General features: G+C 45.7%; 1 protein-coding gene across 1 annotated transcript in view; it reads left to right on the forward strand.

The window, feature by feature from the left end:
- The first annotated feature begins 7,873 nt into the window (after window positions 1-7,873).
- COLGALT2 (collagen beta(1-O)galactosyltransferase 2) overlaps window positions 7,874-17,246 on the forward strand; it is a 230,533-nt gene continuing 221,160 nt past the window's right edge. Inside the window, exon 1 of the mRNA XM_078659220.1 lies at window positions 7,874-8,228. Coding sequence (XP_078515346.1) covers window positions 8,002-8,228 — 227 coding nt within the window. The 5' untranslated portion in view covers window positions 7,874-8,001. The remainder of the gene's footprint in view (window positions 8,229-17,246) is intronic.

Genomic DNA, 17,246 nt, shown 5'->3' on the forward strand with positions numbered 1-17,246 from the left:
CTAACAGAGGAGCCACCCCCGCCCAGCTTGTACATAACAAAGGCAGGCCCTGCCAACAATGTACCATATTTACAGTAAGTCCTCAAGACACACACGTTTCCCAACCCCATGCGTGAATAGTTCACCCAATCCAGGTAATCTGGTTGTCATATGGGAATCGTCGTCCTCTTTAACCCATTACAAAACCAATATGAAAAGTCCAAGAATCCACAGAAAACACGGACTGGAAAAGCTACTCGCACAAGGAACTGGGACACTTGGGAGCTGTGTGTCAGGGCAGCCTGTGCTCTAGCAAGAGTGGAGGGGGCACTGTCAGCCATGCTGCCCCCCACCTCCCTCGACAGGATTCAGCACAGACCCTGGGAGGCCAGCCTTCCTTAAACTCGCTCCTAAAGAGGGCTGTTCTAGAGGAACAGTGGCCCACACAGAGGGTCCCTGTGCGTAGACTACTTGCCCCCGAGTAGTTAGCCAGCGCTACGTAGCAGTCACTGGAAGCAATTTTCTTAGAAGGAAATAAAAGTCAATTTACAGAACACGGGATCATCTCCCGCAAACCCCGCGGAATGCAGGGGTCGCAGTGGCCGGATGTTCCTGTAACGAATCCCTGGACAAGGAGTGCAGAGTAGGCAATCAGCGCGCGCCCTGCTGTTGTTAGTGTTAGAACTCACTGATTGGGGCATCTGTAGTTCATTATGGAAAGCAAGACGAGAGCTGCCCGTCTCTCCCGTAAACACAGAGGTACTCTTCATGAAGGACGCCAGATGTCAGCAGCGAGCGTTTAATTCACGGAGCCTTAACGCTGGCCAACAGAGAACATTCAAAGTAGGCAAATGCCTGTGCCCCCAACTTCTAAAGCCGCCCCCAACCCGTGAAAGTGAACATTCTCCCTCTGTCACCACCTCACCTCTGTCTATTTCTACATTTCAGCCTGTCTGCCTACCCCAACTTCGGTCTCTATGTCTTTCCACTCAGTCATGTTAATAATGATTGTGTACTCTGTTTTTGTGTGACCCTCCTATTTCTAAACATTAATGTAGAATTTAAAATTGTTTGGCATCGTGTGGCTTGAATTAGCAGAAAGTGTGTAATAAAATAATCAGTCAAAGACTAATGTTTTCAGCTTTAGGAATAACATTGTAAATAATATATAACAATTACACATTGCACACAGGTAAATATGCCGTTCTAATCAGCAGTAAAGACATAATAAGAAAATTAATAAACATTAGCATCCAACCGTAAGAACAAAAAGTCCATTGTGAATATTTCCTTAGCATAAGTGATACAGACCATATATAGAATGCAATTGAGGAAACACAGTATTGTCAGTCAAGTAATAAAGTGATAAAAAAGCATTACATGCATTATTGAATCTTTGACCCCTAGATCACAGTTGCAAACTGGGATAGTTGGGTTTCCCATTTTGAGCGATGAAATTTAACTGGAAATGTCCCTGGTTTAAATGTAATATAAAAAGAATACTTCATTTCGGGAGACTACTGTTCTAAGTGGGACTTGCACCTCTGATTATTGTGCTACAGATATTTAGCGTCCAAAGAGTCTGTTTTTGGGTAAGCTTGCCTCCTTTAAGGTTAGAATTCCGTCAGCATCAATTTGGTCTGGGTCCTTCCAAGGATGGCTCAGATTCCGTTGAGTAGTCTACTTATATCCACTCCCCGGCTGATGCCTTTAAGGCTCATCACTTCCAATACTGATTTTAAGTAAACTTTGGCAAGGTGTTTACTATTTAGTCAAATCCATTTCAAGGCTGCATAGAGGGCCATTTGGTCGGAAATTGGTTGTATACCCAACTTCAAATACAATGGGATCAGTGGAGTCCCCAGGCCCAATTTTAACAAACTGAGTAGGAAGTTGTTTTCTATTGCCCGGAGTCCTTAGTTTTATGATATCCTAGATCTCGGCTCAAACTATAACCGCTTTCGGTCTGTAAACTTTTAAAATGATGGTTACTGGTTTGGTGCCTACTCTATTAGTGGATATGGTTGAACGACGGAACAATGCAGGGAAATACTTCGCATGCCTTAACCATGCATTTTTTTACCCCACATTTCTTTACAATGCTAATGCTTTTACAACGTATGTCATTACCACGCATTGTTTATATATACACATAAAAACAATGTATTTGTGGGGGAGACCCCCACACCCTCACCTTACCTTAAATGCAGGGTAAAGGCATCCGTTGTAAAAACATACCCGATGTAAAAGACATGCATGCTTAAAAATGCGTGGTAAAGTCACAACGTGGTAAAAACCTTGTTGCAAAGGCCGTTCTGCAGCGGATTTCAAAACACCACATTGACGTATGCCTTAAATTTAAGTATGGTCATTTCCACATTCCTGCACCAATTAAAGTTGAGGTGAAAGCACCTTCTTAGATAATCAGAATAGTGCACCTTTTCGAGTTTTTGGCAATTTATTTTAAACAATATTTTTTAAGGTAGTTCGGGTTTTCGTCGTCATGATCCTAGTGTCTTATTTTTACATTGAGGGACAAACTCTTTGTTCCTACGTACATAACGAATTTCTCTAGCATAACATGCACAGAGTTTTCTGTTAGGTACAATACAACTACATAACGCAGAACAAGTACCAAGCAGCTTGAGAGCATTGAAGCTGAATTATTTCAGATGGGCAGTAAAATTATTTATAAGCAGACTAAAGAAAGGGGAGCCAGTGCTCCCCCTTGGAGTACTAGCCAGGGGATTTCGCAAGAGGCACTAAATTCCCACTTAAACCCAAAATGGGCCCCTCCCTATTTGGGGTATGAAGAGCTCTAATTGCTGGTAGCAAGAGTGGATCACTCCCCAAACAAAAATCCTTATTGTTCCCTTTTACACTTCCACTCCTTTCACCGGAATCACACAATTGCTTACTATGTTCCATTTAGGTGTGTGCCGCCAACCTGGTTAGAAATAGTGAGATCTTATTTTCCAATGCTAATTGCACACAAGAACACCATCTCTGGAGGCCCCCCAGCACACCCGCAACCAGGACTCCATCAGACTGGGAACTAAGGCCTGCTTACGAGATTGTCAATGGAGTAGGGGCTATTTACCAGACCCAATAAATTCCAACTCTTTTGGGAGAGAGTTTTAACCAAGTCTGACTGACATCAGGAAATAAGGAGCAGTTCTCAGAGAAACAGTAGATCCAACTGAAGGACAGATCTCTGCAGTTCCATAAAATGTGTTAGGAAAACAAGCGTTGGTAATATACCAAATAAATAGAGGACTTGGAGTATTGATGCAGGAAAGGCAATATTGGAATATGTAACCGTAGAAGAAAAGTGAAAATGAAGGACCGTGAGTAGTCTTCATATTTTCATCAAAACTATCTTGCAAGGAGTACGAAAAATTTAAATACATTTTTAAAGATCCTAAAAAGGAGGCAGACTGAGTATTGGAAACAAATAAGGGGCATATTTGTAAAGATACTTCTTGAGGAAGGAATTACTAAAATGACAAACATGTATACTTTGAGATTTGTAGAGCATGAGGTAGTGCTTTTCCTAGACTCTAGCAATCAGTGCTGTTTCAGTGAAATCAACTGGAGTAATACTAAAGAACATGGAAAGGTGAGGTTGAAATACAGATGGACTGTTTATGGCCAGGGCTTTGTCTCGATGACAAAGACGATGTTAGTTCAATCATGTCTCAGACTACCACCAATTTACGAAGGATAAAAAAGTTAGAATACCTTGAGCAAGATCTCCAGATGTGTTAGGTAGGTTGACAATTAAGTCAAAAGGTGACAAAATATTCAAGTTGTGATACAATGGTTTAAGTCCAAATATTAAATATACGGTCCAGCAAGGAATACTCCTCTGTAAATGTTTAGATGCGTATCTATGTAGATTGGGTGAAAAGGGCAGAGCTTTGTTTAACATGCCTGCTGGGTCCTTTTTCTCTGAGATTATCTGTCTGAGTGGATATAACCCCTTATGCTCCAGTTTGAAAACGGAACATCATTCACCACTGCTGCATGTTTTATTATTGTATAATGAAAATGTATGCTGTATGGAATGGTGGACATGACACTAATGGGCAGAAAAAAGGAAGATAGATGGAAACACCACAAAAACAAGCATTGGCAGGGCGACTGGGTCTTGCTTTTCTTTTTATTCCTGACTAAAATATATTTTTTTTAAGCCTGCTGCTGAACAAAGTACCTTCTGTATATTCTATATACAATGCATGTAATGTTTGATGATTCAGTGTACTTTTGATACGTAAAACAGTCCATCATGCTTTCCAGTGGGAGACGGACTGAATACACTAAAATGCCAATAGCATGAAGCGACACAGTGATTCTCCTCTGGCCAGAACCAAAGCCCACTCTAGGTATATTTAAAAGATTCGGAAACAAAATCCTACCAGTGCATTCACGCGCAGTGCGTCTTTCCAACTCCATCTACTGAAGAAAGTGAAACCATTCCTGCCACCTCCAGACTTCAAACAAGCAGTTCAATCACTAGTGGTCTCAAAACTAGAATATGGATCTGCGACCCTTTAAGATCTCCACAAATTGAGAACGGCTCCACTCAACGAGACCCTCAATGCAGCAGCTAGACTGGTTACAGGCACTAGACGCTTTGACCACTTTACCCTATCACTCAGGTCTCTTAACTGGCTCCCTCTCGAGGCCAGAACTCAGCTGAAAATTGCTTGTCTCATGCAGAAATCCTTACACTGCAACGAACCAAGGTACCTGGCAGAACATATTTGAATTTCAAGAGGCAGCCGCTCACTCAGAAGTGCAAACGCTAACAGAAACAAAAAAAACATACACACTCCTTTTCTGGATTGACTCCAAGAATTTGGAACTCCCGACCACCCAACCCGCCAACCCTCATCTTCAAAAAAGAAATGAAAAAGATCCAAATGAAACAGATTCCTCCCATAAAGTCATGGTGAGCCTAAACAGTGCTTAATTTGTAAACAACTAAGGGGGCGATTATGATTGCGGTGAATCCGCATCCTCCGGGCCGGCAGAAGCCACCGCCGGCCCAGAGGATGCGGATTCACCGCTGCGGTGTTTGGAAAGACCCCCCGCCAGATTAGGATAGCTGGGGGGTCATCAGCGGACGGGGAGACCGTCCGCCGCTTTTTCGCCGCGGTCGCCTTCAGACCGTGGCGGAAAAGCTCTAATATGGTGGCGGTGTCTATCAGACACTGCCAGCCATATTAGGATTAGCCTTGGGACACGCCTTTCCACGGCGGCAATGCCGCCACGAAAAGGCATACGGTCTTTTCTTTGGGGGCCAGTTGCGGGCCCCCAGGGTGAAGGGGGGGTAGGGGTGCACATGGGGCGTACCCATGGTACCCCCCTGCATTTGCATGCACAAAGCGGCAGGCACCGCGCGGTGCCTGCCGCTTTGTGCATGCAAATGCACTGCATGCAGTGCATGCAGTTTTAACATTGCGGCGGGTGCTACTTCAAGCAGCACCCGCCGCAATGTTAAAAATACAGGATGTGACCGCCAGGGTGGCGGTCACATCCTAATTTGCACGGAGGGACCGCCGCTGCCCCTGCGGACGGTCCCTCCACCTCTGGGGTGGCGGACGGACGCAGGTCCGTCCGCCATCCTAATAGGCCTCTAAATACGAGGGCCCTCGTCAGGAGACCACTGCAGCCTACACCACCCATTGACCCTGCTAGCGCTATCATTGACGTCACCAATCCAGCTACTAACCATAACACGCCTACAAGTGGAACAGTTCAGACTATTCCAGGCCCCCAAAGCTATAAGATTAACAAGGGTGGCAGGTATTAGTCATTTTTAACATATATTGAATTAGTAAAGAACTGTTGTTGTCAGTAGCGGCTCGCACAGTTAGGTGGGGTGAGGCAGGATGGAAGTCGACAGACAACGGGTTAAGTAATATAAAATAAATAAATAAATAAACTACTTACTTTGCGACTCAATGCGGCGAGCGCAAGGCAAGTGTTTTTTTTAATTCAATATTACTTAACCCGTTGTCTGATGACTTCCACCGTCCCCCACCCGCCCCAAAGCTCTAACCTGTGCGAGGCGCCTCTGGTTGTTGTGCTCACTCCAAATCAGGCAAACAGCCCACCATGTGGCAGACTGTCATAAGTGCCGGTGCTGCCAATTAAAATGCTGGTGACGGGCACCGGAAACTACCGGCTCAAACTAAGCACTGCCTGTCACCTGGGCACAGGCATATGCCACATTACCCCACTTGTTTTTTCACTGTATGCCATTACAACACAGTCACTACAACGACCGCGTTGTAACAACGCATGCCATTACTCTGCAAGTCGGAACATTGTCTTGCTCTAGGGGGGGGGGGCGATGGATGTTGGAATAGATTAATTTACCATTCCAACTCCAGTCTGTGCAACAGTAGGGAAGGTGTTGGATTTTAAATCCAACACCGTCTGACCCTTAGAGCAAGTTGTTGTTCCAACTAGCGGAGTAATGGCATGCGTTGTAACGACCGCGTTGCAATGCCATGCGATGTCCTAGTTTTGTGGTAAAGGATGTTTACCTGGGCACAGTGGACGGCTCGATGACATTAATACCAATCCATGGCAGACGCCCATCCATGCCAGTAGAACCCACACAAGCATTATCCACTGGGTACCTAGAACTGAACGGACACAATGCAGACTCTTGAAAACCCATTTGAAGAACCTATCCTAGTTACTCAGAAATGAATGGCCGACGCTTAATAATAACTCTGTTACAACATGCCATATCTTACTGGAGTTTTAAATGTTGGTCTATGCTTCTTTTAGCTGTTCTTTTTTAAATTTGAAGCTCTTTGTTTATGTATATCAATCTTATGTACAGCGCTCTGATACCCTTGGGTCATGTCTGCGCTTTATGAAACACCAACTTAACACAATAGAACTTGGTTCTATTGTGAAGCGCTCTGAAGCGCTCTTACACCTTTGGGTAAAGTCAGCGCTACATAAAATTGCATTAAATAAATGAACTAAATAAACTTTAAAAAAAAAAAAAAAAAAAAAAAAGCTCTGCAGGTCTGAGAAGGACTGGGCCCTCAAGCCAGACCTAAAAAGGTTTTGATGTAACCCATTTACCATGCTTGCACACTGGCAGGAGTGAGTGAGAGAGGCCTGAAATGTGTGCATGCACCACAGTACAGCACTTGAGAAAAAAGAGTGTTATAGAGAAAAACAGGACGATGTCTACACCTTGTGTCTAACACTTACGAAAAGCGGCTTACTAAGGTATTCATTCTGTGCATGGAAAATGTAACTTAAAACTGTTAAAAAACGAAACAGCTCGGCTACCCTGGAGCAATGGCTGTCCTCTCATATGTTTGCACATTCCTCAAACCCCTCTAGACCCTTAGAGATTCCTCCAGCCCCCAACTCTTCCCACCCTGCAGAGTGTGTGTACAGGCGGCCGAAGCGAAAGAAAGTTGTGGAACGTGGATGTCTGCGACATAATAAATCACGCAGAAGGACTCTTAGGCGCACAATAAAGCAGTGTGTGCTGCGGGCTGCGCTGGCGGAGAGAGGCTCATTAAGGTGCGAGGTGAAGCGAAATGAATGTGATTTCCAAAAGACAGGGGCGAGCGCAGCGGGAGAGCGGGGTCGTGGACTTGGGAAAGTTTATAATATTTTTTGCAAACTCCTATCACAGAGCCTTCGCCCCCCAACCTGGCTCCGCCTCTTATCCTTAGCCCCCCAGCAGAGTGTTCACCACAGAGGGGGTCTCAGGTTACACCCCCTGTCCCCTCGCCCACCCACCCTCGTTTATAGTGAGGCCTGCCTCCCTCTCACCGGTGCTATGTCTGGGATGGAGGGGGGGTCTCGGGTTACACCCCTGTCCCCTCGGCCTGCCTCCCTCTCACCGGTGCTCAGTGGGATGGAGAGGGGCTCTCAGGTTACCGCGCACGGACGGCTCCTCCCCGCCCCGAGGTCTGGGCTCTGAGCTCCGCTCGGCCTCTCACACACTCGCCGGCTTCCCTCCGTCCCAGCGCCATGGCCCCCGGAGCCCCCCGGCTGCTGCTGCTGCTCGCCCTGTGCCTGGGGGGCTGCCCGCCCTGCTGCTCCTGGTCCCCGCCCGAGGCAGGGCCCTTCCCGGAGTCGGCCCCGCAGAGCCCCACCGTGCTGGTGGCGCTTCTGGCCCGGAACGCTGCGCACACCCTGCCCTACCAGCTGGGGGCGCTGGAGCGCCTGGACTACCCCAAGGGGCGCATGGCTATATGGTGAGAGGGATGATGGAATGAGGGGGTATGCCGGTGGGCGCCTTAGCTGCAGAGGAAATGGCAGCCGATATCTTGTCTTGACCGGGACACTTGCAGTGTGTGCTGGAGCTGCTTAGATAGGTTAGAGATAGAGATTCTGCTGATAATGCGGAGGGGCTTTTGTACGGAAAAGTGCAGATCGGCTTCAGTGTATAATATGGGCGCGTTGCTACAATAGTCTATTACGAATTTCATTCATCTGGAAACCAGGAGGCAGAAAGCAACATTTTACTCATGGTGTTTGTTAGGGATGATGAATTCAAAAGCAGCAAATGTCTGATTTTGTGGCTTTTACTGAACTGTATTCCCACTTGCACTGATACTGTGTGTTCGTCTGCGAAATGCAATAGGCTTACTGAGATGACAATATGTATAGGCGCTGTGCACACGCGATTGGTCACGATGCATGTATACAGAGACCTAAAGACATATTGCCTTTGTTTAACGATCCCCGGGTGCCCTTTTCCGAGACGGGGCAGCATTCTAGTCTTTACTCGCTGTCTGGCTCCGTATTCGCTCTCTCATCGGCGCTGTCTTTCGCCTAAGTGAGCAGGATGCACAGATACACAAACCTGTGCTTAATTTGAGCCGGTGGTTTCCGGTGCTCGGCACCAGCAATTATTTATCAGCACTGGTACCTATGACAGTTCTTTTAATCCAGAGATGGGCACAATACCTCTTGTTTATTAATTCAACATACATTAAGAATGACTAATACCCCTGCCAAAGCCATTATTTTAACTTTAATGTCCTGAAATTGTGAGAATTGTCACACTTGTAGGAGTGTGACTCATTAGTTATGCTGCTACTATAATTGACAGTGGCTATGGGCAGTGCAAGCAGAAGTGGCCTGCCGACTAAAGCCCTGGCACTTATGGTATTACAAATGAAGCACTATATATGGGGTTATAAAGACATCACCACACAGCTCACCGTAGCTCCTAAAAGTCAGCAGAGAGTGCTACGTGTGGGTATTTCAGGATTAACGCGTCGGCACTTAGACGTACTTACCAGACATTGAGACAGTCTTGTGTAAAGAAAGGAACTCTTGCAGATGCATGGATATATCGGAACGTGGACGCACAAGTAAAGAGTGCCTTAAATTGACTCATCGTAACTTCCGTACTTACAGCGCTTAGAAGTGACACTTGGGGCATGACGTGCTATACAAACACATTGGTATACTACAAACGGAAGGCATGTGCCAAGAGGGAAGCTCTTCCAGTTTGCATGTATAATATGGGCGTGTTGATACAACAGTCTATTACGAATTTCATTCATCTGGAAACCAGGAGGCAGAAAGCAACATTTTACTCATGGCGTTTGTTAGGGATGATGAATTCAAAAGCAGCAAATGTCTGATTTTGTGGCTTTTACTGAACTGTATTCCCACTTGCACTGATACTGTGTGTTCGTCTGTGAAATGCAATAGGCTTACTGAGATGACAATATGTATAGGCGCTGTGCACACGCGATTGGTCACGATGCATGTATACAGAGACCTAAAGACATATTGCCTTTGTTTAACGATCCCCGGGTGCCCTTTTCCGAGACGGGGCAGCATTCTAGTCTTTACTCGCTGTCTGGCTCCGTATTCGCTCTCTCATCGGCGCTGTCTTTCGCCTAAGTGAGCAGGATGCACAGATACACAAATCTGTGCTTAATTTGAGCCGGTGGTTTCCGGTGCTCGGCACCAGCAATTATTTATCAGCACTGGTACCTATGACGGTTCTTTTAATCCAGAGATGGGCACAATACCTCTTGTTTATTAATTCAATATACATTAAGAATGACTAATACCCCTGCCAAAGCCATTATTTTAACTTTAATGTCCTGAAATTGTTAGAATTGTCACACTTGTAGGAGTGTGACTCATTAGTTATGCTGCTACTATAATTGACAGTGGCTATGGGCAGTGCAAGCAGAAGTGGCCTGCCGACTAAAGCCCTGGCACTTATGGTATTACAAATGAAGCACTATATATATGGGGATATAAGGACATCTGGGTGGTCCCGTCTGTCCTTTTACCAGCCACTGTCTGTAATAAGTTCTCCCTCATCACTAGAAGGTATTTGCTCCGAACTCGTCGCGCTTATCATGTCTCGGAGAACGAGTTTACAAGTTTGTTTGTTGTTTTTCGGTTAGGCGCGCGGGTTGCAGGAAATATTCCCTTTTTATTGCTCTGCGCAAATATGTACTTTTCCTTGGTTCACGGGGTGGATGAGATGGTCAAAGCAAAGCAGGACACGTCGAACAAAATGCAAACCTGCTCTAGACTGTAGGTGAATTTGAACACCCCGTGGCGTACCTCGGACCCCAGTGCAAGCAGCCCCTGCTTGTAAATACAGCCACAATTGTGGTTTACTGGGCCCCGGTGCGAGTGCACCTGTTGCACAGTGGATGGCTCCGCCACCGAGCAGGCACGCCTCAGGATTCGCAGCCTCTGGCGGAATGTGAAGGGACAGTTAGCACCCGAGTGAGAGCCGGGCAGTTACTCCTGTTCTGGGGGCAGCGCCTGTAGCTGGGTTTAGGACACATACACGCAGCATGCACTGTTGTCCAACATTCCTGTCTCATGTACACACTAATGACGCAGGCCCCGCGTGGCCTCTCCCTGCACACACACCGAGCGCCCTCCTGTGCTCCAGAAGCAGCAATTCAAGAGCTTTGCACATTCCCATGTCCAACCATAACTCGCCTAATTCGGGTATTTTTTCATTGTTTCTGGGATCTGTAGTCCATTTCAACGCTAAGGCAAATGGAGACTACAAGCCACAGATTGCAAATAAAAGCACTGGATGAGCTACTACCGCGTGGCCCTGGGAAACGAGAGAGCTCTGCCCTGCCCTGCACTCCCAGCCTCACACCCCCTCCCTGCTGCAGGAGCCTAGAACGGTCTAGTCCCGAGCTCCACCTTCACCCAGTTTTACTGTGCCTTTGCAGGTGAGAGGGTGGATCTCCGGGCCTATGCACTCTACCCATCTCCCTTCCATTTAAAAAAAATGCGTATTCATTTATTAGAGATGTATGTTTATTTATGTATGTATTTATTTGTAAAGCGCAACATTCATCCCATTGGAATATCACGGCGCTAGCTGTGGCAAAGGCATGACGAAGCGAGTTATGATTAATTAGGGGCAACCTTCAGTGCTAGGGAAATAGATATGTTTTGAGTTTCTTCCTGAACGCCATGTGTTCATCAGTGAGTCGTAACTCCAGCGGAAGCTCATTCCAGTGACGTGCTGCAAGGTGCGAAAAAGTGCAACCGTTTAGACTGGAGCAAGGGAATTAAGCCAGCCATTACTAGAACATGTATACATAAATACACCAGTTGTTAAAGTCTAGAAGCATGTTAGTTTCCACGTCTGCCTCTTCTTCTGCATACATTTGTTTTGTGCTATTTTTGTGCATTTAAAATGAGCCATCTCCACCGGGCAGGAACATTCCACTGCACCCACATCAGCGGCCCTTCCCACCCGCGCCTCGCTGTCTGAGGTCTCACATGGATAAAGTTTCCAGATGACTTGATGTCTCCAAGGACGCCATTGTTCCGGTCCTTGGCTTGTGTTTTTTAATTGTACATATCCTTGTTTTCCGATGTTAGTGAAATTCCATCAAGCCGGATCTGCCAGGACTACAACTTCCAGAATGCATCAGCGTGTTGCACTAAAGCAACAAGTGTAGCATTGCATCCTTGATATCATGGAATCTTCTGGTAACCTTATATGGAGGAGGCCAGGCATTAGGAGTTCAAAGGCTGATTGTTGCTTCTGAAACAGTTCTACTCACAGGGCTGCCCAGGCCCCGCCCCTTCCTCCAGACCTCACTGTAAAAGCTCCTTGGGAAGCACGCTTCCTTCAGTGCAATGGAAAACACACCTCGAGCAGAGGTGGTGGGGCGGGCTCTTAGCTGCAGTTTTGTACATCCGCTGTCAGGCCTGCCTTTCTGCCAGATGTTTGCCAGCGCTGGTTCTGAAATCCAGCCCCTGCTTGTTCCAGAAGGCAACCTGGAACCACACCCCTCTCTGTTGTTCTATGTTGATGGGAAACACGCACCACCTCCGCACACGTGCGTTTGATCTTTAAAGCCAGGAGCTTCCAGGAAGTAAACTCGTGTTCAGCAGAGGTCTCAAGTTTTCCAGTCCCATGCACGAGTAGCTCATTCAGTGCTTTGTATTCTGGGACCCTCTGTCCTTATTGTAGAATGTGACCAACTGGACTGCAATTCCCAGAATGCACTGTAAAAGCCTTACCTGGGAGCGCTATTACCTCACAGACCTGGTAAAATTATGAGGTCTGTTCCAGAGCTGGGGAAAAGCAGTGAAGCTGGAAGCAAATGGCCTAACCATTCACCAGCAAGCCACCGCTCTGTCCATGCCCACCCTAACAGTAAGATTAGCCAATGACTGGGGCGAATAGAAGATTACATGTCATCATAACATCACTTTTCTATTCCTGGGCTGTGCTTTTACTTATCATTAATATCAGGTGTATTGGTCCAATTGGCCCAAATAATATGAGACAAGACTGCAATGCTAAGCAGTGATTTACAAAAACAAAAAAATAGATTTAACTCGTGGTGTCATGGAGATGTCTGTTTACCTTACAGATGACTCCATGTCACAAGGCATTCAGTGATCTATTTCTCAGCTTTTCTTTTAGAAATTCTCTCAAATGTGTTAGTTTATTGGTGGTGAATAAAGACTACAACTTTCTGAATGCATCTCATTTTTTGAAACTAAAGCCTAGAAGTGGACATAGCTCATTGATCACACAGACACTCCTCTTGGAGTGGCAGGATCTGCCCAGTGTTCATAAAGCTGTTCTGCAGCTGCAGCGAAACAAAGATAATTGGATAATTAAGCATTGGCAAGCTCAATAGAGGTGCCTTGCGTTTTGAGTCCAGAATAAAAGATTTTAAAAAGCCTACTGCACTGAAAAGGCAAAGCAAAAATGAATGCTTTCTGCATAGATTCATTCCAGGGGTCTGGAATTATGATTATGGATGATTCACTGCACATTTGGGATGTAAAATAATCCCCTCCATAGCATTGCAAAGCAAGCACTCAATGTGAGGCGGAATGATACATTGAACCTCCAATAGCATTAAGAAAGAGAAAAAAGACTTCCCTTCTGCCACCCTGTATACATTTTAAAGAATTGGTCACATCAGCTCTTGGTCACAGCTGCGCTGTTAGACCTAAAAATAAAAGCTCTCTATCACAGTCCTCTGTTTTCTTTTTACATGTCATTAAAGCAGGTGTTTTATTTCAACTGGTAAAATTGTATGAGAACTACATCTGTCAGAGTGTGCTGACGTGTACACAGGGGTCCAGGACTAGGCATGCGATGTCCTGTTAATCAGGTATCTGACAGCCCTCAATATGAATGAGACTCTCACAACTGGTCCCCACTTTATAACAAGCAATAGGTTACTTCCAAAGCATGCACTCTATACAAAAATCACACGTGTAAATAACTATGATATAACTTCCTAGGGTGGTGGTTCTTAACCTTTTGACTTTTATGGATCCCCACTGAATCACTACTGGAAGCTGAGGACCTCAGACGAAGCAGTTTCTAGCCTTGAATGACAAAACGATACACTCAAATAATAAGCAAAAATACATCCAACAATACACAAACGATGACTTTTTAATTCATTCAGAAGCCACCTCTCGAGCCTGCTTCCACACGCATGCCTTGCAGAATCTTCAAGTGGCTCCCCATCAGCACCAGGAAAAAAGTGATGCAGCCAATCATCACCGGCCGGCTGGACTATGACAACGCACTCTATGCAGGCACCACCACCCAACTCATGAGAAGACTCCAGACGATCTAGAACGCGGTACCTAGGCTGAGCTTCAATCTGCCGAAAGAACTCATATCACCCAGCACCTGAAAGACCTCCACCAGCTCCCCATCCAAGGAAAGATGCCAAATTAAACTACTGACCCATGCCTACAAAGCCCTCCTTGACCAAGGACCTGCCTACATGCCTATAGCCCTACTTATCTCCAGACTGAGCATGAGTGTTGACAACTCTTTATTAGGAGTCCTTGTTCATTTCTTTTTAAGACCCTCACCTACTCTATTGGTGGCATGCTTCATCGTTGGGTCTCATCCTGGTCCCTATAAAGGTGCGGCCAGGATTGCAGCAGGGTAACATTAGAGGTGAATTACCGGCATAGTACCCTTGTTGCAACTGTGACTACAGGGACGTGCTTCCTATGCTTCAATATGGAGCCGAACCCTTTGTTTTTAGTGTGTGTTTCCTACTTTGAGGCAACATTTAAAAAATGTTTTGTCTAATTACAGTGTGTCTGACTGACATTAAAAGGACATTTAGTGGTTTATAACAAACTCCACATGGGGTAAGACGTGTCCTGATGAAAGCACAGGATTCCTAGAGACTGTTCACACTAGGGCTGAAACATGTCGATAAACTAGAGTAGGGCATAAGGAAGATAAATACCCCAAAGCACCCAGGTAATAAAACACTTTTTTAAGCATACCCAGGGCACGAGTAATAAAGGGAAACAGGTGTTCCTAAGTACTTCTATGTAATCAGACCCTAAGAATGTTAGCACTCTAGTTGTTCTTCAAAACACTGCGGGAGGCTGCAGTAGAGCATTGGAGAATCAACTGGCAGGCTCCTGCTTCTGTTGGAAGTACATGTTTTACTCAGTGTGTCAGGCTTTATTCTCACATGCCTGAGGAAGAACGTGTAAATTCACCTCAAGTGCTCTCTGCAAGTTGCATAGAAACACTTGCCAGTGGCCTAATAGAACACACCATGTTAGCTGTATATGGGTGACCACCATGTTGACATTTCCAGTGTGCACTGCCTTTAAAATGGCCCTTTGCAGCAGCCTACGTAACATGCTGGGACTTGCAGGCCCGTGTGTTTAGCGAGGGCATTAAACTGCAAGTCCCGGCATGCTTAGAGCTTTCGGCTAAAAACTAGAACTAGCTGCAGGTGCCCTTCATGCCACGGGACCGGCACCCAGTGAAAACATACCTAGTGCATTAGAGCACACACTTATTTATCATTTTCTGGGCGTTCTGTTGCAACTTTTTCAGCAGCCTGTTTAATTCACATGTGTGCGCTTTGTTTTATCTCGCCAACCAAGAAATCGGGCCATTCCCACTGCGCAGGGCAACACACTTAAAATGTTTTAACCTAAATGACACCCTATGTCTATAGTACTCCGCGGAGCAGGAGAGGGTTCGCCATGGCTTGAATGCCTGGAGAAACCCCAGTCCACAGTTATGCTAATTAACTCCAGCGCTTTATGTGAGTTCCAAATTCGTCCATAAGCGCTTGCGGTGTGGGGAGGGCGGGTCAGAAGCGTTGAAAAGGATAACAGGTGCGAGGGAAAGAAGGAACGTTAGAGAAGGAATAATGGAGCCCTGTAGATCGAGGGGTCTTCTTAAAATGCTACTATCTCATCAAATTCACTAACAAGATTCAATGATCATTGCTGCTGGCTGCAGCAACTAGTAAAACAAGGGACAGAAACTGTCACCTCATGTGCCTCTCAGTTCACTGGCTTGAGTCAGCCTTAACCTTACTGACAATTTAAAGGTGCCAGGTTGCACCAGGACACGGAGGACATATGCTGCAGTTTATTATTGTGGTTTTTAAACAAATCATTGGTTTTAGGTCTGTTAATTTATCTCCACTGAAGTACACCAGGCCTACAAATCCCAGAATGCACATGGCTGTTTAAAGAAAGCAGCCCCGGACTGGAGCAACACATCTTTGGTGACATTGAGTGGTCTTGTAATTTTACTTGAAATGAATAACAAATGTGGCCCCAGACCTGTCCTCTTATAAAGACCTTGTAATTCTTTGTTACAAATAAAGTGATGACAGATGCAGGTGGGAAATTAGGGTTGTCACCTTTCTCATAGTAATATTGCAACCATTTATTAAGGTTTTGAGATTCTAGAAGAGGCAAGAGCTGCTACTTAATGATTTTCGATAAAATCATTGGTGTTCTTTTTAGGTCTTGCCTACAGAAAGCGTTTAGTTGTTCATTGTTGAAGACTACTTGTGGGGAATTCCAATAACTCCAGAGGGCTATGGCTCAGCCAGTTGCTTACCATTGTTGGCTTTCTTATCCATCTCATTTGCTTGCTTCTTATGGAATGGCTTTCCTTCTTCTTGTGCTTGTCCCAACCTTGGAGTATAGCTTTCTTTGCCATCATCATTTTGATTGGAAGACTTGTATCTCCCTTCCACTGTTTACTCTGAAGAACTACTTTTTAGGTCTACCTAGAAAGTGCATCTCTAAGAGACTTTTTGTTTACATACAGTGGGCGTGCAGCCAGCCCATAGTTTACAATATTTTAGCTTCAGCTTCCCTCTCATTTGCTTTGTTTCTTTTTGTCATGGCATGCCTGCATCATGTCCTCTTCTTGTGTTTGTCCGTCGCCTGGAGCATGGACCAAGTACTTGTGTCCTTCCACTGTTTCAGTTTTTGGAGATACTCTTTTTTTTGTGTTCAAGCAGTCCATATGCATGCTTATGTTTTCAGGCCCTCTCTCATATCTGCTCCTTAACCATGTGCTTCTTCTCCCTCCTACCCACCCCAGTTGCTCCTTTTCCTGTTCCCGTACATGTTGTTTCTTTTGACATCCCAGTTGTTTCTTTTACCACCCCCCCAAGCCCCCATCAATGTTGTTTCTTTTAATGTTTTCCTGCCCATGTTGTTTGATTTTATTCCCACTCGCCCGTCCATGTTGCGTATTTAGATCATTCTCCCGCTCATGTCTTTGTTGCTTTTTTTTCCCCACCTCTCTGCCCCCATCCATTTTTTTCCCCCATCCGTCCCTTCTCTGTTTGAGCTCCAACGAATCCGCTGTAACACTGTTTTTAGGTCGAGGACCGTAGGCTGCGCTTGCGCAGTCTCGGTCAGAGAATTAATGTCTCCTAGAGTGGGCCATTAACCCGCCTCTCTATTTCATTGGCTGG

Source organism: Lissotriton helveticus, chromosome 1_1 (genome assembly GCF_964261635.1).
Source record: "Lissotriton helveticus chromosome 1_1, aLisHel1.1, whole genome shotgun sequence".
Classification (NCBI taxonomy): domain Eukaryota; kingdom Metazoa; phylum Chordata; class Amphibia; order Caudata; family Salamandridae; genus Lissotriton; species Lissotriton helveticus.